This window comes from Desmodus rotundus, chromosome 2 (assembly GCF_022682495.2).
Source record: "Desmodus rotundus isolate HL8 chromosome 2, HLdesRot8A.1, whole genome shotgun sequence".
Classification (NCBI taxonomy): Eukaryota; Metazoa; Chordata; class Mammalia; order Chiroptera; family Phyllostomidae; genus Desmodus; species Desmodus rotundus.
Window position 1 is genome coordinate 144,022,789 of NC_071388.1, and position 23,983 is coordinate 144,046,771.

The following is a 23,983-nucleotide window of genomic DNA, read 5'->3' on the forward strand; positions in this document are numbered from 1 at the left end:
CCTCTCTCTCTGAGATCAATAAATATATCTTAGGGTGAGGATTTTAAAAATAGTAATAAAACCATATTATTTAGCAACACCGTTTGTCATAAACTATCAGTAATGTCTAATGTTTGCTTGTGTTGTGACCTCCAGAGTACTTCCTCAATTCCCAAGGTATGTCGAACAGCAGTTACATATCATCTTATTAAACGACACTGCCTGGTTTGATACTCAAAATATTTCTATGAAAATTTCAATTTAAAACCCCTCTAAAATATGTCGGTTTAAATCTTATATTCTGCCAAGGATACCTTTTCTATATTAATCTTGGTACTTAATTGTACCTACTGGGTAACAAGCACTAGGCTTGGCTCTGGGACTAGAAAGACTAGACATCTCCACTGCCCTTTTAGAGGCTACATTCTAGTTGAGGGAAAAGTGCCTAGCCAAACAAATAAATAAATTGCAGATTGTAATGAGAAATGAAGGAAATAAACAGAGGTTGCTATTACAGAAAGAACTTGGGATGAGGTACTTTAAATATGGCAAATGGGGAAAATCTCTGTGATGAGGTGAGAAGTTTGGGGAAGAGGCAGTCAGGTGACAGGCAGACAGAATGGTATCCTGGCCCAGGCAGAGCAGTGTTGGCGCTTTGGCGTGTGATCTGTTGTTCTAGGAAATGGCAGAGGGCCAATATCCCCAGTGCTTATTGACAGAGGGGGAGAATTATGTAGGGTCTTAGAAGCCCTGTTAAAGGTTTCTTGTTTATATTCACAGTGCAATGAGAAATCATTGAAGGATTTAAGCAGGGAAGCAAGATGAAGTGATTAAAGTTTTAAAGACCACTCTGATTTCTCAGTACAAAATCGTAGAAGAGCAGCAGTGAAAGCAGCAAGACCATTAGGAGTCTGTTGTGATTGACAGACGAGACAGAGATGGTGGCTCTGGAGACAGAGAGAGACAATATACTGAGGATTATTTTATAGAGAGCAACACCAGGATTTGTTGATGGATTGAGTATAAGTGATTAAAGAAAAGGATAAATCAGTGATGACTTCTAGGGCTTTGGGGGGATCCTGGTGTTTTTGTTTGTTTGCTTGTTTGTGTCGACCACCTGGACAAATGGTGGCTCACTTTATTGATGGCTTTTTTGAAAGATTGAAAGGAAATAAGACCTGAATGATGAGATGGGGATGAATAGACAATTCTGCTTCAGACATGTTTCTGTGGATGTCTCTGCAAGAGAACACATCAAGTAAGATGTTTGAATTCACAAGTCTGGGTTCCACAGAAGAAGTCTGGGCTGAGCTGTCACTGTCGATGTGCTAATTAATGAGATCGAATGTAAAGTAGTAAGAACAAATAAGGACACCTGGAGAATGAATAAAGAACAATGAAGGCCGGCATTTAAATAGACGTTTCAAGTTAAAATATGTAAACAGGGAAGTAGTAGGACAAAAAGCTAGAGCATCCAAGAATGTGTCTGCTGTATATTCATCAAGAAACTTCTGTGATTTTCACCATGGCAATTCTGGGGAAGCTACAGAAATATAAAGCATTTCATGATGAATAGAAAAATGGATGAATTGTGGAGCAAGGGAAACAACCTATATCAATAAAAATTTTATGTTAATTTATAGGAGAGAATACAGAAAAAAAGATGTTGAATAGAAATATGGACTGAGGACTGGAGTTTTTGTTGTATTTTGTAATTTTTAAAACATTTATCTCCTTTTTGACCTATTTGAAAGAGGAGATTTTAGGTGATACTCTGTGAAGATAGATGTCATCTAGGAATGAGGGGAAAGATTGATGTTTCAGGAGAAGATTAAGGGGAGAACCAAACCAGTGGAATCTTTAAGCCAGGTTTAAGGGATATGATCTGCACTGACAAGTATAAATTTGTCTTTGATAGAAGGATCAGCTTCCTCCTTTCTAATAGTAAGGGAGGATGCAAAGATATATGTAATTACAAGAAGATTTATAGCTTCCATGCTAGAAAGATGAGAAAGTTACCAATGAATTAAACACACTGATCACTTAAGAACGAGTTATCCTGTCTTTTGAGGAGAATGGTGAATTCCAGTCTTCTTTTATATCACTGTGTCATTTCAGTGTTTGATTGGAACATCTTTTCTGTTAGCATTACAGTATTTAGACAGTTAGAAAATGAGAAAAGGTATGTGTAATACACAAAACATTATTGACGAATACTTGTTACTTAGCATCTTTCATCTTTTGGTAAAAATGAATGTCTCACAGCGCTACCCATCCGCAAGAGTAGCCCTCTTTTAAGATGAATATTACTTGAGGAGCCAACTGGAGAGTATGTTTTCTCTAAAGATAAGCAACTCTTCTTAGAATAGGAACAATGTTAGCTATAGTGTTAAACCAAGTCCTTCCAATTACATATAGCAATCATGATGACTTTGTTTATTGGGATAAAAACTGTAGCACTTATATATCATTATGAAATAAATATATAAGTATGGGTAGTATATGTATCTACAAGTCATATCTATGTATTTAAGTAATATGTAGGTATATTTGTCTATATAAGACATACATACACACATACTGTTAGTATAACCTATGGCTATATACAATGAGATTTTATAGAAGTAAATGTTTTATGGGTACTTTATTTAATAGATGGCCTCAACTTCTCAGTAAATCTGGGATAACAAGAAATATATTGCATACGTCTTCCAAGTGACAGTGAAGTAAACAATTGCTTATAATATGGTGTCATCAATTCTTCATAAAGACGTGTTCAAAGTACAAACCTCACACAATTTTAAATCGGTACCAAATAGGAATGATCTTGGAGATGGGCTTTCAAGGATGTGTAGATGTTGAGGACATATACAGGAGTCCTAACATATTTTAATAAGAATAATACCATATCCAAAGGCCTTATGATTCAGGGGATACAGACAGCTGGGAATTAGTGGCAATTGAAAATTCCAAATGGCTGCTATGTAGTAGATTGATTTTTCTCCAGCTCAAATTTAGTTACTGAAGATGCATCTCACATGGACAAATTCATTCATTCATAGCAAATTTTGGATATCAAATATCTATTAAACAACAACTAGGTTAACTACTAGAAACTGAAAATCAGGTAGTCTAATAAAGGCCCATGAAAAAATTACATCTTATTCCTATGATTCTCATGTTACAGTATTTAAATATATAAAGTTCTTCCAAACTAGAATCTTTTGCCAAATCTAAGCATATTAGTTCTAAATTGTTCATCCAATGTTTGCTTGAACCGCATAAGATCTGAAGATTTGGCCTCATTCAGGCTCAGTTACTTCTTAGACAGTATTACTGCATTATCTACAATGACTGTTTTGTAACAATTGTTCTTCCCCCCAGATTTGGCAATGTGGAGGCTCATTGGAGATTGTGACTTGCTCCCATGTGGGTCACGTTTTTCGGAAGGCAACTCCATACACTTTTCCTGGCGGCACTGGTCATGTCATTAACAAGAACAACAGGAGACTGGCGGAAGTCTGGATGGATGAATTTAAAGATTTCTTCTACATCATATCCCCAGGTAAGCAATGCTGACATTTTTCTTTCTCTGCAGAGGAAAATACAATTTTAAGCATGCTGGATATGTGTTTTATTATTGTTGCTATTCTGTATTTTAAATAAAATGTTATCACCATAATGTTGCAGAAAATCATGCTTGAGAAAGTTGTACAATGAAGTTAATTTTCACTTAGAATGAGAAACACTATATTGATCTTAAGTGCCTAACTATTCTTTTTGTTCTTCATTTCTTTCTTGGCATAAGCGTTATGCTAGGAAAATGGAGCAAGCAGTACACAGAGAGATCCAAATTTAATTAACACGTATCAGGTTTTTTAAGAAAAAATTTTTTTTCAAGAAAAGGAGTACTTTATTTCCTTGTTTCACAAATTAACCTGGCTGAGTTGGTAAGAAATGTTGATAATGTTTCAGCAGAGATGTTCTTACTGCCTTATTTTCTTCACTAACTGACTAGGGAAAGAGTAAATGATCTACAGAAACAAGATAGAAAATTATGCAAATACTAATCTTTATTTTTAATGAATATGTAATAATGAAATTACTTATCAATAGATATGTGAAAAAGCATAATAGGGACAATGAAATGTTACACTACTTTCTTTACAGAAAAAAACAGATATGGAAATGGAAGTAAATGTGGGCTGTCCCTGGGAGGTGGGGTTATGAGGTATTTTATTCTTTGCCTTTTATTTATTTATATTTTCTACATTTTCTTTTTGAAATATTTATATTTTAAAATTTATTTTAGTAATGTATTAAAATTTAGAAAGAATTTTAAGTCATTTAAAAGATAAAGAAGAAAGCCTTCTGAGAAAATCACATTACAGGGTTGTGTGATTATAAGTGATTTTACTCTATAATTTTGTAGAATTTCTTCAACCATCATATTCCTTATTAAAAATGACTCTAAACATTACTTAATTTTAAGGGAAAAGATGACGTACAATGAGAGGATACAAACAAGAGGAAGACAGGGTTGCCTTCAAGATCTCAGAATCTAGACAAAGAGACCAAAGCATCAATTAGTATAACAGGAATTCAACTACATTGATAAAATAAACATTAATGTTCTATTTTGATAGTTTCTGTGTCGACCTTATGGTCATCAATGTCATTCTTACATAACCCATAAAAACAGCCAGAGGCCGTGCCCACACCTCCTGTTCTATATCATAACCTGTTACATGGTTTAGAAGAGGCTGTTTAGTTCCACTTGGCATACGCTGACTCCTGAGAGTTTGTGTGAAGCTGTGAAATTCTTACAGATGAAGAAGGGGATGAGCAGTGTGAACTTCCTTATTAAGGTCCAGCATTACTCTACAGAAAAGAAAAAGGAGAGTGATACATGTGTAAGTGTGTGATTGAGAGAAGAACTTCTGCCACACCTTTCAAGCCTGTTCTGTGTCCGGCAGTTACTGCCAGGCACACTATCTCATGCTAGGGCGCATTTCCCTGTGAGTGGAAAGCCAGTCCAGACGTTTGGGGTTGAGTTAAGCCAAAGCATGCAAAATTCCCAGCGAGGCAGTGACATGTATACAACCTTTTAATTTTTATTGATGATACTTTTTGAATTCAAATCATTACTTGTAGAAATATAGAAGTTCAAATATAAAGAAAAGAGCAATGGAATAAAGAAATGTAGTATGTGTGATTTTATACTACTTACATTTAGAAATGTAATTGAAATAATTGTAACATATATTATATTCACTCCTGATGAATATTATTTGTGAAAAGTAATGTGTTACTCTTTTGTATAATTTCCCATTGAGTGAAAACAGCACATAAACAGTGGAACCATGTCTGAAACTAATGAAATGATGAGCTTTAGTGTTTAAAGAGTGAAAAATAATGCTTGTTATCTGGAACTAATCACACCTTGCTACTCAACAGGGGCTGTATATTCTGGAAAGTACAGTTTTTACGTTACAATAAATATCATTAGGGAAGCTATTGTTCTTATAAAATGGGCTCATTTAAATCCAGAAATGTACCTTGGGAAGCGGGGAAAGGACATTTGGGGAATATGCTGAAAATTTCCTAAGAGGCATTTATGTCTCAGGCACAGCATGGCAGAGCATGGAAGCTGCCCCCTGCAGGGTGAGTAGAGAGAAGATCAAAATCATGAAACACTGAATTGCTTCTCAGTGGGATAGGAAGGGAAGTAAGCCTGAAACTAGATTTGGATGCCTAAAAACAATTCTGGCCCCGGGCAGGTTTCAGATCATCCAGAACCAGATAAAGTGTGTTGTGTGGAAGCAGCCAAGAATCTCTCATATGAATGGTGCCTAGCCTTCTAGAGTGGGTGACTGTTTTCGTCATTACTGAAAACCTTACATTTCCTTGCTATTGTCTACAATTGCTGGGCTTCTGGTTTCCATCTCCTTAGGTACCAGGTAAGTCTGTAAAGAAGGAAGGTGGTATGAAGTGAGATCGGAGGCACACGTGCCTGCACATTCATGCTGAGAATTACATGCTGTATTATAATCATCACACACACTTATGAAAAACTCTAAAAAAGTTTACACTGAACTCTGTTTAATTCTCCTGAACCACCTTGATATTCTGGCTCGGAAATTATGTTACGTTCTAGAAGCACCTCCATGTATCTGTTAATTTATTTAAGACGTTTTGGAAGAGAATCCTATTTTTTACACCAGGATTTCTATACTAAAGTTTATTCTTCTCTTATGCAGTTATTAAAGGTGTGATTTTAAAGTACGGATGCTTTATGAATCAAATTCTGACAACATTGCTTCCTTCCAATATGCTCTATAAAATACCCACTTTTTAAAAATCTTCACCTGAGGATATGTTCACTGATTTGAGAGAGAGGAAGGGGAAGAGAGAGAGGGGGGTGGATAGAGAGAGGGAGACAGAGAAAGAGAAATATTGATTGATTACCTCCTATATGCATCCCGACCCGGGAACATGATGATGGTCCAACCAACTGAGCCACTGGCCAGAGCAAAATACCCACTTTGGGTTGGCCATGGTTTCGAAATTGCAGGGAGTGATATACTTTCCAGAGAGGAAGCATACCCAGTTTGAGACAGAAAGAGCTGAATCATCCCTAAAACCAACTAATAAACATTACTCTGTATCACATTATTTCATTTTTATTATTATTATCTCTATATTCAAAATAAGTAGTTTAGCAACATGTATTTCCAGTGCTTAGTAATTTTCCTGTCTGTGTAGTCCTTGAAAAAACATATAGGCAAAATAATTAGAAGACTGAGTGAATGAATTTAAAAGGGAGCCACTTTTATTTCTTCCTTTCTACTGAATTCTCCATTGATGTCTGGTCTATATCACGGAATCTCTTCACAAGAATTGCAGCAAATTAGAAGCCTTTGTCCCACCTCTCTGATGCAACTTCTGGTTAAGGACCCACTGACAAAAGAAAGGTGAGGGGTACTCTTCATGTATGTGGAATGTTATTCCTCTGAGTTTGCCATCACAAAAGGACCTTCCATTGGCTTACCCATGTACCTAGAGGTTTATGATTCCACCATAGTCATAGGCATATACAGTAATGTAATCTTATCTTCCAGGACTAATATAAAGCCTGACAGGCACAATTTAGGCAGGTAATAATATTCTCTAATAGAGTAGCATATATAAGAGCCCATAAACTTAAAATAAAATTGCTTTTCTGCACATTTTAATTTTTCTCAAGATACCCATTAATTTAAAGTTAAAATGGGATATATAAAAATGTACATGTGCATTAATTTTATCTGATTTAAAAAATATATATTTACTGTATGTTCTAATTATTTTGGCCTGTGCTCATTAGCCATTGGCAGTGTCTCATTATGTCTCCTAAATAGCTATTAGAATGAGGAGTAGAAATACTTTGAAATAGTACTGAAAAGTACATTTTCAACATTTGTTTAGTTTGGTTTTTGGTTGTCTTTTTAAGAATGCAAATACTGTAGCATCAGAGATTTTTAAAGCCCTGTAGGCTCTTAAATCATGAGGCAGATTTTACCAGTAATTGTGCTGGTTCAGCTTGAGCCAATTCCAGCAAATGCTTTGAAATGGCATGTGGTAAGAAGACACCGCTCTTCACAGAACAGGCCACTACGCATGACCTGTTCTGTTCTTGTTGGTCACGGGTAAAAAGCTTAAGAACACTGAATGTAGTTACACTAACCATATATTTGAAATTCTGGCTGTTCTATAAACACACATTGATCTTCTTTCTTTGGGGAGGTTGATTTCTAAATGTGTATCAATTGACATGGTGATTAGAAACAGCTTTTCTTGTATAACCTCCAGTTGTTCTTCCTTTTCTTAATGAACAGCTTGGGCTCATGTTTTGAGCGAAAACAAATTGATAATAAAATTGAAAGACTCCCAAAACATACCTTCAAATGTATATATGTGTAACTGGGGAAACAGCATATTTTCCTTTGGCAATACTGTAGTATTTTGATCTGTATTCCAGGTACATAGCACGCATTTAAAGATCCTTGAACTTGTTTTGAAGGTTAACTGTCCATTTGTTAACCTTTTAAAAATGCTTTAGAAAATCAGCTCATTAAAGGAAGTCTTTGTTAGCAACGTCTTTGGATCTTTATTAACATTAAAGGCTTATATTCATTTCTATCTCTTGGAATTTGTATCTGTAAAATACAAATGTTTATTCATATGCTGATTTTTAAAGCTACAATATTTTATAACCAGCCTTTTGAGTGTAGAGCCTAATTTTTTTATAAGTCATAGAACTGTGATTTCTGGATGATTTAATAAGCACAGATTTTGATGTTCCCAGCAAAATGTGCAGCATATACTTTAAAAAAATAATTCAAAGATGCCAGTTTTTGCCTGGGCTGACATGAATTCATCTGCAAAGAGTGTAGCACTTAACGAAAGTAAAGCACAGTTGTACCTATGAATCTTAAACTTTTTTATTTAATAAATGCTTTTTCAGCAGTACAAACCACGGTGTCACTGAATGAATACAATATTATGAGGAGGAAATTCTAAATCATTTTAATACTCAGTAGTGTAAAAACACATAATTCAAGTGTCTGTGTGAAGCCTTGAAATGTTACATGTTGAAATAAGGGATGCCAGCTGTACTTAATGTTGTTGGTATAGTGGAGACAGAGAACTGTCTTTCCGTGCTGTAACCAATCACTTTGAATTCTTTTATTCTTTAAGGCATTTTGTCAATTTTTATTGTTAATATTTGATTGGTAATTTATGGGTATTTATTTATATTTTTTATATCCATGATATGTATCTGCATTATGCCAAGTAGGGGGGATACGAACACAAATAAGATAATTGCCTTTGCTTTTAAAGAATAAAATGACTACATCATTGCAAGTAATTAGCTTAAATGAAAAATAAGATTAAGTGCTTAGTACATGGGGAACACGCTGTCAAAAATTAACAGAGGTACTTAATATTAAATGCCTACATTTTCCTTGACTCCTGCTTCTCACTCATAAGCTTCAAAATCAAATGACTCTCTAAGCCCTTTCTATTCTACCTGCTAAGTTCTCTCAGACCCATTCAATTATCCTTCTTCTCAGGCTCTTCCTGCATCCAGATCACCTCCCTACTGCCCAATGGATTTTTCTACCTAAAAACTTGCCCACTTTTCACCCGCCCTTATGGTGCTGCTGAAGAATTTTCCTAGAAGAAAACCTCATCTCTCACTTAGCTAACATTTTAGTGATTTCACACAAAGTCAAAATTTCATGCGATCTGGTCCTTGCCCACCTTTCCAACCTTTCGTCCTGCACTTTCAGCTATGGCCTTTCATGTACCGAAGGTCAGCCCAGCTCTCTTCTGCTTTTACGTTTTCGCACATGTCTAAAACATCATGATGAGTTAATGAATGTGCCCCCTCTGCATAAAGTAACATCATCACCCACCTACATTAATCATTCGGGCATCAAGTTTGAAATATTTTCCCAGGAACTCCAATAGCTTCCCAGAGATCTCCCATTGTACCATTTACACATTTTAAAGTATTTCTTTCCTCACTAATCTATGTGAATAATGTGACTATATATGTTTTTCTTAAATTTATTTGTTGAGTTTTATTTTTAGAGTTCAATGTACTTAAATCTGTTTTCTATTTCATTACATATGATAGAGGCAAATAAAATATATATTTCAATCACCATCAATGTCTCCCTGCCCTAAAATAACCTTCCATTAATCAGTTGACATATATCTTCCAAATTCTCCTCTTATGTATTTGCACACGTAGACAGATCTATACATATAAGAGTAAATAAGATCATATAAGTACTATTTGTTGTATACATAATTCACATAGGATTATGTAATTCTGCTGTGCAGCTAAATAGTATTATATTTCAGAGATGTATCAACATTTATTTACTCATACCAATATTGACAAGCATTAGTCAGGTTTCAGTCGCCTGCTATAAAAAAATACAGAAGCCTTTCTTGTAACATCTTTGTGAACCTGAGAGGATATTTCTAAACGACAGTAGCATTAAGAAAGAGAGCCCTGGCGGCAGACTGCCTGGGTTAGTTCAAATCCTGGCTCTGTGTCAACCCTCTGCACCTACTTAACCTCTCCGTACTGACTTCCTCACTGTACAACGGGAATTAGAGTAATAGGGCCTTTGACAGAATGGGGGGTTCGTTTTTTGAGACTGAAATGAAAAAATATATATAAAGCACATATAAGAATGACTGACAAACATTAAACACACAATTAGTGTTAGATATTTCTGTTATTATTAGCCATGTATATTAATAGAAGTAGATTTATTGGATCAATGGATAGTCACACATATGTTATGGTAGATATTTTCAAAACTCCCATCTAACGAGACTAATCATTAATACTCTCAGGAACGGTGCTTGAGCACTTACAGTACTATCGACACTCTAGTTTTCTGTCCTTTTCATTTTTGCATGTATATGTGTGGCATATATGCATATGTTTATATACATTTACATACATGCCATGTTTCCTTTATCACATTACTACTAGGCATGAACATCCTTTTTGCCATTTTTTATTTGGATTTTTTTCTTATTCATGTCTTTGTTAAGTTTACTGTTGGTTACTTTTACCCTTTTCTATATTCATAGATATTTCTGTATTCTGCTAGTCTTTTGTCTGTATGCACTACACGGGTTTCCTCTCAGGTTATTACACATATTTTAATTCAGCTGATATATAAAAAAGATATTTTAAAAAACAATTATTGAAGTAAAATCTGTCAGTCTTAGCCTTTACGGCTTTTTGGATAATTTTTTGTTAAAACAGTCTAGCATATGGTAGGTACCCCAGAAATTGTAGGTGAATGATTTAGGTTTCGGTTGAATAGAATTCATGAGCTTTTCTTCTCTTAAGTAGTCAATGTTCTTTCTGGGTAATAAGCATGAACAGAATACCAGAATCAGAAAACTCTCCTTATAAAAAGCATTATTATCTTTATCTATGAAGCATAAATAAAAGTACCAGCCATAACAGTTAAATTTTCAATAAATCTATTAATAATTCTATCACTTCCCATTATAGTAATTCTTTCTAAGAACTTTGAATGTAGTTTTGCTTCATAAAGTAGATAAGCAGATGGTATCAATATTTACTGGCTGTTACAAAAATATTGAATTTGAACAGTAAGGGTGGTCAGTGCATCTTCAGAGTCTCTGACTAGCAATTCGGCAGCTATTTCAGATAAAACCCCTTAAAGAATTTTATCCTTATCAAATCTGAGTAGTTTCAAAGTATTTCCAGAATGAATAAATATAACTGAAGTTCTTATACAGATTTAACCCAAAATCTGTAGATACCAAAATTATTCATATATCTAAATTTTGCTTCTCCCTCAAAAAAAAAAAACAACACATATAGCTCCAGTCTAATTCGTTTAACTGATTATTTTGGGTGTGTGTACAACCAGTGCAATATTCTGAAGTTTCCAATTAGTATATTCTACTCCAGTTGGATTGGGTTGGTCATGATTAATTTTTACTTTTTAAGGCTGTTGAACCTAAGTAGGAACTTTCACCATTTTCCAAATTGATGCAAGTGATTAAGAAGACTTATGTAAGATGCATGGGTTTTTACTGTTAGGAGTTGCTGCATTGTTGTTTGATGTGGGTATTAAATATGAATCCAACACGACTTAGGTCCATGCAGAGGCTTTACCACACCTGCTTTCATCTTGTCAATTAATCTTCAGAGTGCCCCCGTTCATTATTTGATTTTAGCATAACTAACCCTGAATGGCTTAAAAATTAATGTAATTAATTACATGAGATTTCAATTCTAGTTCTAACTGAACCGAGCGGATCACTCAGACACTCAGACATGGAGGCATCCATGTAAATGATTGTTGGTCAGGTGGTTACACATGATTGAAGGTTTCTTATTTCTACCACTTTCAGGCTAAGTCTCCAGCATTAGGTGTTCTGGTGGATCATCTTTGCCTGGATTTCTAGGTTGTACCCATCTTTTAGCAATTTTAAATAAATACGATTTATGTTCTAGAATTATTTAGTTACATATGCTCTCAGCCAGAAGAGCAGAGTCCAGGCTAACTTTTATAGAACTAGCAAACCCACCCTTTTCTAGATCTAGTAATAACACGAGGTGGATTAAACTTCTCAGATGTGCTAAATTGAGACTCCTTAAAATGGTCCCTTACAAAACCAAAACAAAACCAGAAAAACTAACCTCTTGTTCCTACCAGAAATTAAACTTAATGACAGATTCTCTCAGCATTCTAATAATTCACATTCCCTTGAGAGTTGCTATCCTTTAGCTTATTAGTACTACCTACCTAGGAAATGAAAATTCTGTTTTTATTACTTATCTTTATCCAATGGTGCTAGAAGTTGAAGAGAGATTTGCAGTAAGTCCTGGGTAGGAAGGAATGCTGGACAATAGATATAGGCCAGGATAAAAAGTACATCGGAGGGACGGGACAAGGGCTTTGCGAAGGGAAGGGGAAACAATTTCTGCAAGGTAGGATGCATACTTAACAAATAGACTTTGCATAATTTTATCAAAAGCAGCATAGTATGCAGTAATTACTATTAGTGTGGAATTGTCAATACTTAAGAGTAGATGGCCGCCATAACTGATAAGTGTCCACAAACCACCTGGTATGAGAGTGCTGTGTTCCATCACGTGCACAAATGCACATAGAATCACTGACACATAGGGTGATGAGTTCTAATTCTATATGGACTGTCTAGAAATGTTCATGTTTTGATTGTGGGAGACGTGAGCTAAAATTAATAGATTGTTACATTGGGTTGACCAAAAGGTACTTTTAGGGTTTTTTCCATAAAATAAAATACACATTTTTCATTTTCACCAAAAACTTTATTGGTTTGGATATTTTGACTATGTCGACTGTCTCTTGTTATTGGCTTCTAGTGAGTAGAGGCCAGGCGTGCTGCTAAACATCTTCCAATGCATAGACAGCCCCACATCAAAAATTATTCAACCAAAATGTCAGTAGTACCAAGAAACTTCACAAATCATTTTTGACATGTTCGATCAGTCACAGCACTTTCTCCATACACTGCACACATCTTTTTTTTGCATTTAGGTTGCATTTTTACCTTTCTTGAAGTAATAAAGCATAATACACTGACATTTTTGTATATTTTCTTCCATCTTCAATATTAAAATGGCTACACAAAAAATCACCAATTTTGATAAGTTTTTTTTAAATGCACGCTGATATGACAGCTGTCACAATACAATCTAACACAATTGTTTTGAATGAAGTTAAAGACAAGTAAGCGCTACTAGAGCCATCGTACAGAAAAACTAAATGAACTTTTGGACAATGCAGTATTTTACAAAGACATTTAAAGTGACAAAATAATTAGGTCTCATCTAATTATTTGCCTATATATCTGGTTAACATGGTTAGGCAAGCGGATTTTAAGTTATATTAATAGCAATTTGTATTAAGGTATATTGTAAACACATGGGAACACTGATAAAACATATCGAACAGGTTAAATGTTCTAATTTCTACAGTTAAAAGTAAGATAAATGAAGATAGTGATGGTGTTCTTATTACTCAACATTATTCTCTCAGAATTGTCATTACTAAATAAGCTCCATTATAACATCATTTTAAGCTTTTTAAACTGTAATGTGTTATAAACTTTGTACGTTCTTGGTGCAGAGTCTCTGAACAAAATTTGAAAAGTGTGATGAGTTAGGGAATTTGTAAAACAATAATTTAGGGAATTTTATTACTTCAACATAATTATTCTTTCAATAAAAATCTTTTTGGAATTAAATATGTAGATCCAAGTGTCTGAATAAGTTATTTAATTGATCAAAATCAACACCAAATTAAATATAACTGTATAAATCTAGCTTTGACCTGTGGGAGGAATGGGGGACTTGACTGGGAAATAAGGTTTGAGGAGGGTACAGTGTCAACCAACCTTCTCCACTCTGGCTCCACAGCTTTCCTAATTGTCTCTCTCGGGCCACTTCAGCTGCCCTAGATATGAACCAGAGAGGCCGAAGAAAGTTCTTTCCTTCTACTTTTCGATGCCATCCCATTCTGATACCAAAAGCCAGATCTAGCTCTGTATAAACCTAAAGCATCCAAGATTCTAAATTTGATTGTGAACTCCATCCCAGATCAGACTCCTGGGGACAGTAATGTTGAAAAGATATTTTCTTTTCCAATAAGAGCTGTTTGATGTTTTAATTTCCCATTTTCTTTTGGTATTTATTGGCCTCACTCTGGAAAAGCCTCAAAAAATATGAGAGAGTAAGTAGAAAACCACCTCAGAGAAAATATATTATCATCTAGCAGCATAAACATGCTCTGCTGGCTAGTTGCCCAAGTAAATGGAAGGTGAGAGGAAATGCCAGGAGCTCAATTAGGCAATTATGAGGAACGAGTGGAGGGATGAGTGAGAGGGAAAGAGGAGGAAGAGACCCTGGGCTTGTAACCCGGGAGTCAGCCTGGCTACCTTGTGATGAAGGGCACTAACCGTGGATAAAGAGACTTAGAACAACAGTAGTTAGTGCCCACAGAAGACACTTCCGGCATGATATCCATTGTCAGCCTCTCTTCCTTTCTCCCGTCCTGGCCAAGAATCCCCTACCTGCTTCCCAATTCTTTCATTCCACCGTTTCTTAAGAATTTTGTGTTAGTTGACTCTAACTCCCAACAGTGATTCATTCACATCCTGTTGTCTTCTCCATACATCAAAACATTAACAGAGAAAATATTTTAATTTTTTTAATCAAATACATACACGTGTATTAATATGGAAGAAAAAGTCTTAACCCGGCATATGTAACCTGGGACAAGTTATGTAATGTCTTTATACCTCAGTTTCTGCATCTATAAGGTAAGAACTTGAATAAAAATGATCTCAGAGAATCTCATTTATGACATTTTGAGATGATCAATTATCTCACATATCCCATGTTTGTGTCGTTAATGAAATAAAGTATATACAGATATTGGAATTTTAAGACAGAGTAAGGACTTGATTAGTTATAAATAATAAATATCTGAATAAAATAATATAAAGCACCACTAGTCAATGTCAAATATGTATGTATTCAATTATTTTCAGAAAATATTTTCATTATTTAAAATTCATTGATAAATGGTATGTGAAAAAATTAGTTGCACAATGAAATGACACTTTTTATTCAAAAGTGTACTTCTGGCTTCCTTTAAAACAATCTTTTTTAACTGAGGGCAGAGATTTTAAACTGCTTCAAAAATCTGATGAAGTTTATGAAACTGCTCCAGTCAGAAACATATATACACAACTTTCTTCAAACAGATTTAGAATTCACAGAAGCTTTCCTCCCCATTTCTGTAATTCACAGGAGGCCAGGACCCCAGGTTTAGTACTCTAGCTTTTTACTTGTTTTTGTGATCAAAATTTAGCATTTACTCTCCTATTAATACATCGTACGGCGCCGTTAACTACAGTCGCCATGCTGAACGTTACATCCTCAGTACTTACGCATCTTGTGACTAGAAGTTGGTATTTTTTGACCACCTTTCTCTATTTCTCCTCTTCCACCCCCCTCCTCTGGTGACAATAAATCTGACCCCTTTTGCTATGTGTTTGGGGCTTTTTTTAAAGGTTCCTATATAATTATACAGTATTTGTTTTTCTCCATCTGACTTACTTCACCTAGCATAATGCCCTTGAAGTCCATCCATGTTGTGGCAAATGGCATTCATTTTAACGGCTGAATATTTTTTATTATTAGCATATACACCACAACCTCTTTGACCACTCCGTCACTAGTGGACATGTAGCTGGTTTCCGTGGCTTGGCTATTCTGGATGATGGTGCTATCACTGTGGGAGCGCAGATATCTTTTTGATTTAGTGTTTTCATTTCTGTAGGATGTATTCTAGAAATGAAATTGCTGGGCTATAGGGTAGTTCTATTTTTAACGTTTTAAAAATCCTCCATACTGTTTTCCATAGGGACTATACAACTTTACAATACCACCAACAGTGCACAAGAGTTCCCTTTTCTTCACATCCTTGCCAGCTACCTCCTATGTTTTAGTTGATGGCTGTTTTAACAGGAGTGAGGTGATATTTCATTGTGGTTTGGTTTGCATTTCCATAATGACTAGTGATGTTGGGCATCTTTTCATATACCTGTTGGCCTTTTGTATAGCTTCTTCAGAGAAATGTTTATTCAGGTCTATTGCCCATTTTTAATTGAATTATTTATATATTTTTTGCTATTGAGTTGTATGAGTTCTTTATAATTTTGTATATTAACCCCTTATTAGATATATGGTTTGCAGTTTTGTTTTCCATTCTGTAAATTGTCTTTTCGCTTTGTTGATTTTTTCTTTTACCATGCAGAAGCTTTCAGTTTGATGTAGTCCCACTTGTTTAATTTTGATTCTGTTTCTTAGGTATCATATCAAACAAATCATTGCCAAGACTCTTGTCAAGGGGCTTTTTTTCCTATGTTTTTCCTAGGGTTTTGGGTCTTACCTTAAGTCTTTAATCTATTTTGAGTTCATTTTTTTATGAGTAGTATAAGATAGGGTTGTAGTTTTATTTCTTACTTGTGAATATCTTGCTTTATTCTCCTTTCCCAGGATTTCTTTGGCCATTCAGTGTCTCTTGTGGTTCCATATAAATTTGATAGTTATTTTTTCTTCTTCTGTAAAAATGCCATTGGAATCTTGATAGGGATTTCATTGAATGTATAGATGGCCTTTGGTACTATGGACATTTTAACCCTATTAATTCTTCCATGAACATGTGATATCTTTAGGACTCTAGCTTTAAAGGCCTGGAAGTAAATTAGAAATCTTGGATTTGAGTTTAAGATCTAAACATGTAGATTTTTTATTCTGGGAAAGCTAGTTAACTTTTCAGGTACCGAATAAGGGCATACCTCAGAGATGTTGCAGTTTAACTTCCAGGCCACCAGAATAAGGCAAACAACCTAATGAAGTGAGTCACACAGATTTTTTGGTTTCCCAGTGCACGTGAAAGTTGTTTATACTATCCTATAGTCTATTGGGTGTGCAATCGCATTGTGTCTAAAAAAACGTAAAGCAACAGTAACATCAAAAATCACTGATCCGAGATCACTGTAACAAATATAATAATAATGAAAAGGTTGAAATATTGTGAGAATTGCCAAAATGTTACACAGAGACACTATTTGACCAAGTGCTATTGGAAAAATGGTACCGCCAGACTTGCTTGATGAAGGGTTATACAAACCCTTCAATTTGTTAAAAAACACAGTGTCTGTGAAGCAAAATATAACAAAGCACAATAAAACACGGAATGCCTGTACTTAATTTATATTGGCAATTGAAAATGATGATCTGTATTTTCAACTCTAACAGTCCATATTCTTATGAAAAAAGGAGCTTCTCTAATTCTTTTGAAATTTGAGACGCTTTTCTGACAGCTGGTTATGTAGATAAAAAGGGGATGGTTTAGCAGCAGCACTCACTAAAGAAATCTTGTCTTCCTCTGACTCAAGCCCCTTCCATGGAGGACAAGGCACAGGGCAAAACAGAGAGGACAGGAGTCATCTTGCTCTCTGAAGCTAGGAGGACAATTGAGTTGGGGTACAACTGGGTATTAGTGACAGCCCTAGTGTGAGGGACTCTAACTCAGGTTAGAAAGCAGTTTCAGAATTTTTGATACCATTTTGTTTATCTTATCTTTTAAGCCTTCATAATCTTATCACTGATCCCTGGTCTTTAATATTTGAGGTAGTCCGGTTTTGTTATTAGTTTGTCTCCTTGTCTAGCTTTCAATTGCTGAATTGCAAATTACCTCAAAACTTAACAGCTCAAAACAACATTTTATTATGTCTCATGCTACTTTGGGTCAGGAGCTCAGGCAGGGTTCAGCAGGGTGATTCCTGTGCTTCGTGTGGCATTGACTGAAGTCTCAGTGGTACTCAGCTGGCAGGTGGGCCAGTCTGGAGAGCTCATGATGTCTTCTTTCGCATAACTGGCCCCTTGCTGTGGTGGCCAAAAGGCCGGACTGAGCAGGGAGGATCAACTGAAGAGCTTGTCTGCGGCCTCTCCAGCAGTGTGGTCTCTGGGTAGACAGATAATTTCAAGGAAGTTGTCTTCCCTTAGGGCAAATGTGTCAAGTGGCATAAATACAAGCTGCAAGGCTTCCTATGAGAATCCCAGAATGTCCCTTCAGCCACATTCTATTAGCTAAGCAAGTCATTAAGACAAACTCAGAATCAAGGCAAGGGATTTTAGACCTTATGTTTCAAAGGAAAGAATAGCAAAGTATTTGTGACTATTTTTACATATCTATCACAATGCCCCCCTCCTAAACTTTGGGTAAAGAGGGTTTAGTTAATCAGACTTTCTGGTTCATGGCTATGGCCTACTTATTTATTTACTTTCTCATGATAGGTAACCATTCCAATTTGCTTAATATGTATATTTTATCTTAATGTTTTATTGAAAAATGTGCATTGCTCAGCGTTATTTTTAATTAGCATAAGTGGTGTTGAGTTATATATCTCACTACTTTTCTTCTTTTTAGGACACAAACATTACGGTTTTAACACACATTCCTGGTTTCTAATTACAAATCTACATGCTGCTTTGCACTCAGGGTGGCAATCCACTCAATTTTAACTATTCGTCCTCTGTGAAGGTTACTCAAAGTTGCTCCAGCTCCCTGATGCCATTAACTTACTAGTTTCTGATTATTTGATTAACAAATAACATCACCTATTTATTGTGTGCCAGACACTATAGATATTAGCACTACATGGGTTCCTATGGACATATGTAAGGGCAGGGGGTGGGGGGAGGGAGTGATTTATACCCAGGATCAAAATTCCTGGGTCATAGAATTTTGTGAGTTGGTTTCACAGAATCACAGCAAGTATCTTCTCTTAGGTGTCTGTTAACTTTGTCCATTTGTTTTCATTAAGCAGGATTCATTTTTTAAATTTTAAATGCTTTTTAAATTTTTCAATATGTAATACATTCACATAGTTCAAAAATGAAAGCAATATGGCAATGTCACTATGGAGAATTTTTGACCCAACCCCATTTTCACCTATCCCATTCCTCTTCCATAGTTTGTATTAATTTCTTGTGCATCCTTTCAGTGAGAATCTTTGATTTTGATGTTATCAAATTAATTGATTTTTCTATCTTTTGGTTTATGCTCTTGCAGATATTTTTTGAAAATATTCTCTAGTACTTTTCTAGTTATTCTTTTTTTTCAACATTTTGGTTCTTTGTCATCTTATGAAATATTTTATTGCCTTAAATATTTTAAATTATGTCTTGTACTTACTAACTTTAAAATCATATGCAATGATACAACTTTGCTGATTTTTTAAAAATAGAATCTGATCTTTGTTCTCTGGAGGTTATTGAGCATGAATATTTTGTTTTTATATTGTACTATATTTATTTTATTTTATTTTTTAACTGTTTATTTTTTTATTTTTTTAATTTTAATTTTGTATTGTTATTCATATTGTGCTATATTTAAATGACACAATTTGAGAAGCTTTCACAATGACTTGGCAAATGCTACCAGCATCTTTTACGCAGCTGTAGTCTGTGGAGATAAAGTAGATTCATTAGGGGCATGAGGAGCCCATAACTTTCTTGGAGGGAAGGACCCAATCCTCTTCCAATTTCCACATTTAAGGGGTTAAACCAGGGTGGCCACAAGAAAGAACGTAGGTTGCAGAGAAGGTGGGGAGGACCGGTGGGTGGGGCGAATCCGACACTGAATTGGGCAGGGGGTGCGGACGCAGTTGTCCTGGTACACAGAGGCAAGACGAGACCCCCACTTGTAACTGAGAGCTCCTGGGGCTGGCTGCCCCTGGCAGTGGTGTGGTCACAGGGGACTAACAAGTGCGATTAGTAGGTGGGAATCCTTCAGCCCTGCCATAGTGCTCTGGACATGACCTCCAGAAGTAGTAGGTGCTTTCCGATGAAGAAACTCAGCCTTATTTGTGAGCCGCTTCACCCTGTTAACAGTGCTTGCCTTGTTTTCATTTCTGTCTCTTCATGGTAGACCCAGCCACCATTTCTGCCCGAGTCCTGAGCCTGGTGGCACAGTTCCACTGTATTCAGAACCTCCAATGCCTCATCTCTGAGAGGCCAAACGCTGGGCATCCCAGCTTCCTGGGGAAGTGGCTGGGTGAGGAAACAAGAAGTGCTTGCTACTAGAAGGCCTGGGTCAATTTGAATGGGTGCGGCCTTATCTCTGAGCCTAAATCTGAAAAATGAGTGAGCCAGGCCAGCCTCACAGGACAGCCAGGTACCACCTTGGGGCTCACGGCCATCCCAGAACAGAAAGTTTTGGTCCTGCCTTCAGTGTGAGACATTTACTCAAAGCCAGCTTGAAGTCCAAGGCTATGGTGCTTTTGTTCATGTTAAAGTTTGAGACAATCATTCAGTCTCTTTTTTTTTTCTCCTCTGGTTGACCTTCTTGTGTCCTCTGGACCCTGTAATAGATGCACAGGTTTTTTCAACATTGAATCTCTTAATTCTAAAGTCACTGAGCTTTATACTATGATTATTCCATGTAGAAAGGTATTCCAGCCAATACTAATACTAATACTAATACTAATACCAATACCAATACTACTAATAAATAATAATAATAATAATAATACAAGACTCCCAGTTAAATTTGAATGTCAAATTTGTAACCAGAATGCTCCATTACCTCCACATTAAAGGAGCTAGACTGGGCTCCTTCAGATCAGGTACTCAAAGACACTTGAATCTAAAGGCAAATGGGGGAAGGCTGGAAAAGGATAGAGCTTACTGTAAAAGGCACCAGGATTTAAACTTCACCATCAAGGAACTATGTGAGTTACATTTTTGTACCCAAATTGGGTATCCTCATATTATACATATTTAAATTTTTCTTTTTTTGTTGTTTAAAAAAACATATCTATCTTCATTTTAAAAACAACCATTTTTGTCCAAAAAAAAGCAGTAGGTTACTCCCTTTAAAATTCAAGTTCCATCATCTTAATGCATAAGCACACTTAGCTATGAGATTTTTAAAACTAGCTATTTCCTTTTGATTATGTGTAACTGTGCATATATTGCCCTTTTTGTTCTACTTTTTTCAAGTGGTATATAAATATTTTAGTCTACACAGATCATCTGTGAGTACTCAGCCCCTAATCCCGTGTTTCTCCAGTATGGTCTCAACAAGCCAAGTGAGCATCACCTGACAATTTAACAGATGCTGAGGGGATGTTAGGGCCAGGACTTTGTGGATAATAATCCTCCAGGTGACTCTAATGGATATTAGAGCTGAGAACCACTGCTGTAATTCCTTTCTGGCCAGCGTGCTCCAAGGACCAGTGGCATTGTCATTATCTGTGCTTATTAGTTTGTACAGTCTCACTATAATGGACTGAATGTTCTCTCCCTCAACATTCACGCATGGAAATCCTAGCCTCCTATGTGATGGTTTTAGGAGGAGGGGCCTTTGGGAGATGATGAGGTTATGAAGGTGGAGCTCTAATGAGTGAGATTAGTGCCCTTAGAAAGGGAACCAGGAGAGGTTTCTCACTCTCTTTTTTGCCAAATGAAGCTTCATTGAGAAGTGCCCAGTATGCAGCCTGGAAGAGGGTTCTCACCAGAACTGGACCGTGCTGGCACCCTGACCTCGGCCTTCAGCCTCCACAACGGGACAAATATATTCCTGTTGCTGACAAGCCAGCTTTCCCCCATCCCTTCCAGCCTGTGGCTCTTCGTTATAGCAGCTCAAACTAAAACACCACAATAACCTGGAGTGTACTTTTAACAAGAGCTCTGGTGATTCGTGGGCATGCTAAAGTTTGAAAAACACCGAAGTCTAGTAAATATTATTCAGTGTCATTTTTTATCTCCTCTGGTTGGCTCTCCTGTTTTCCTCTGGCTCCTGCAATAGATGCAAAGGCTTTTTCTAAGATTGAGCCCCTTAATCTAAAATCAAATCACTAAACTTTACAATTACTCCATACTTAGAGGGATTCTAGCCACCCCCCCAAAATACAAGTTTACCTGTTAAATTTTAATGTCATATAAATGACAAATAACATTTTAATGTATGTCCCATGAAATATTTGATGCTTGGAATGTATTTATACTAAGAAAATATAAGCTGTATGATCATATGAAATTCAAATTTAACTGGACATTCTGCATTTTTTATTTTTCCTCCTTGTAGCCATCATCAATATGAATATTTACTAAAACAGCCATATCATTTTACATTACAATTTTCTAGGTTATTTTAAAAAAAGCAGAAGCTGAAATTCTGCTCTCTACTATCTACTAAGCTGGCACCTCTATGCCTTTGTATACCTACAAAAGATATAATTGACTATATTCTTATTATCTTAAATAGGAACTAGCCTTGTGATATAAAACACCCTACCTAAGGCTTGTCAGAAGGAAGGAGTTAAAGTTAACTATAAAAATTTTTCCTTTGGGCTGGGGAAATATTCTCCAAGATACAAAATCAGTAGCAAATAATTCTCTGTAGTAGGTTAAATATGTCAGGTGCTGAGGACACATTTTCAGCTACAGCCATTCTGGCTTGTTCATCAGGAGTCAGATTTACGTTAAATTTGATACTCTCTGCTGGACCACTGCTGAAGTTTCCCCTAGTCGTGGAGGATAACAGGTAACACCTGTTTCAGTTGGGGTTTTGCGGTTAAAATTGGCTCTGCTCTAGTTCACATTGGAGATTTGCAGTGGAATGTAGGTTCAGCGCCAAGGAAGGGGAGCAAGGACACTTCCCTGAAGAAATCGCTGTTGGTCATCCATGGGCCCACTTCCACGTGGAGCTGAAGTGCACCTTTACGTGGATGAGAGTGCTCTTTAATTTCAATAATTATTTTCAAGATAAATAATTTCTTTAATTTCAATATATTACAGAGTTTCTCCCTGCTTGCCAGGTTTCCAAAATTGCACAAGTGGTCTTAATCCGTGATACCGTTATTGCAATTTAAACTCGACTGCAGGAGTGCTGTTGTTGTATAACTTGTAGTTTCCACGCAAAGTCTCACGGAAGATGATCTAAGGGATGTGCTGCTGACAATGCACACCGCTGCATATTTAATCTATTTCTGGATCAAGTCAGAACGCCACAGAGCTGTAAAGTTGATCATATTTCTTTGGCAGAATTGCCTTTCCACAATTCTCTGTTTAGATTTTGCCTTCAAGTTTTATCAATTGTCCTAAATTATGTAGCCCCAAGCATTTTGTCTCACCTTTTAGTTTATTCCATTTTCCTTTTACATTATATTAGGGACATAGCATTACAGTTTTTGTTTATCATGAAAACCAGCATTTGTGTGGTAAAGGGCAGTTTAAATGTTAATATTAAGTAAGCATACTTGTACCCAACATGCTGTTTAAAAACTGCATACCAACTGTACTTCAGAAGCACCTGCTTGCCTCATCTCAGTTGCGTCATAACCATCCTGCTGCTAGAACTGAGTGCTATCCTACATTTTGTGGTGAATATTCTATTGCTTTCTTCCCTTACTGGTTTTACCATATATGTGTTTATTGGCTTGTTTTTGATCTCTTACATAACTGGAATTATTTTGTATGCACACCACACCATAGATTAAAAAATTCACACGTTACTGTAGGTCCCGTTTTTCCTCGGGTTCAACTGTATTTTCCAATATAGCTCACGTGAAATTATACAGGTTCAAATAACAAAATAAAGTATGACCTAAATTTAAATATAATCTATCCGTCCAATTTTTTAGTACTTGGAAATTTTTCCATACTATTATTCAAAAATATTCTTTTCATTATAAATAACTCCTCTAGAATTTCAATGAAGATAGATTTTTAGAAAGTTACTTTAGATGAAAAAGGATACAATCTGCTTTTAGCCATGTTCGTGTACTATTTTATGCATTCTGAATGATGACTCTCGTTATC

General features: G+C 35.9%; 1 protein-coding gene across 3 annotated transcripts in view; it reads left to right on the plus strand.

The window, feature by feature from the left end:
- GALNT13 (polypeptide N-acetylgalactosaminyltransferase 13) overlaps nucleotides 1-23,983 on the plus strand; it is a 491,331-nt gene that overhangs the window by 347,706 nt on the left and 119,642 nt on the right. For all 3 annotated transcript variants that reach the window (XM_024579888.4, XM_024579889.4, XM_045187456.3), the window contains exon 9: nucleotides 3,364-3,544. In XM_024579888.4, coding sequence (XP_024435656.1) covers nucleotides 3,364-3,544 — 181 coding nt within the window. The remainder of the gene's footprint in view (nucleotides 1-3,363; nucleotides 3,545-23,983) is intronic.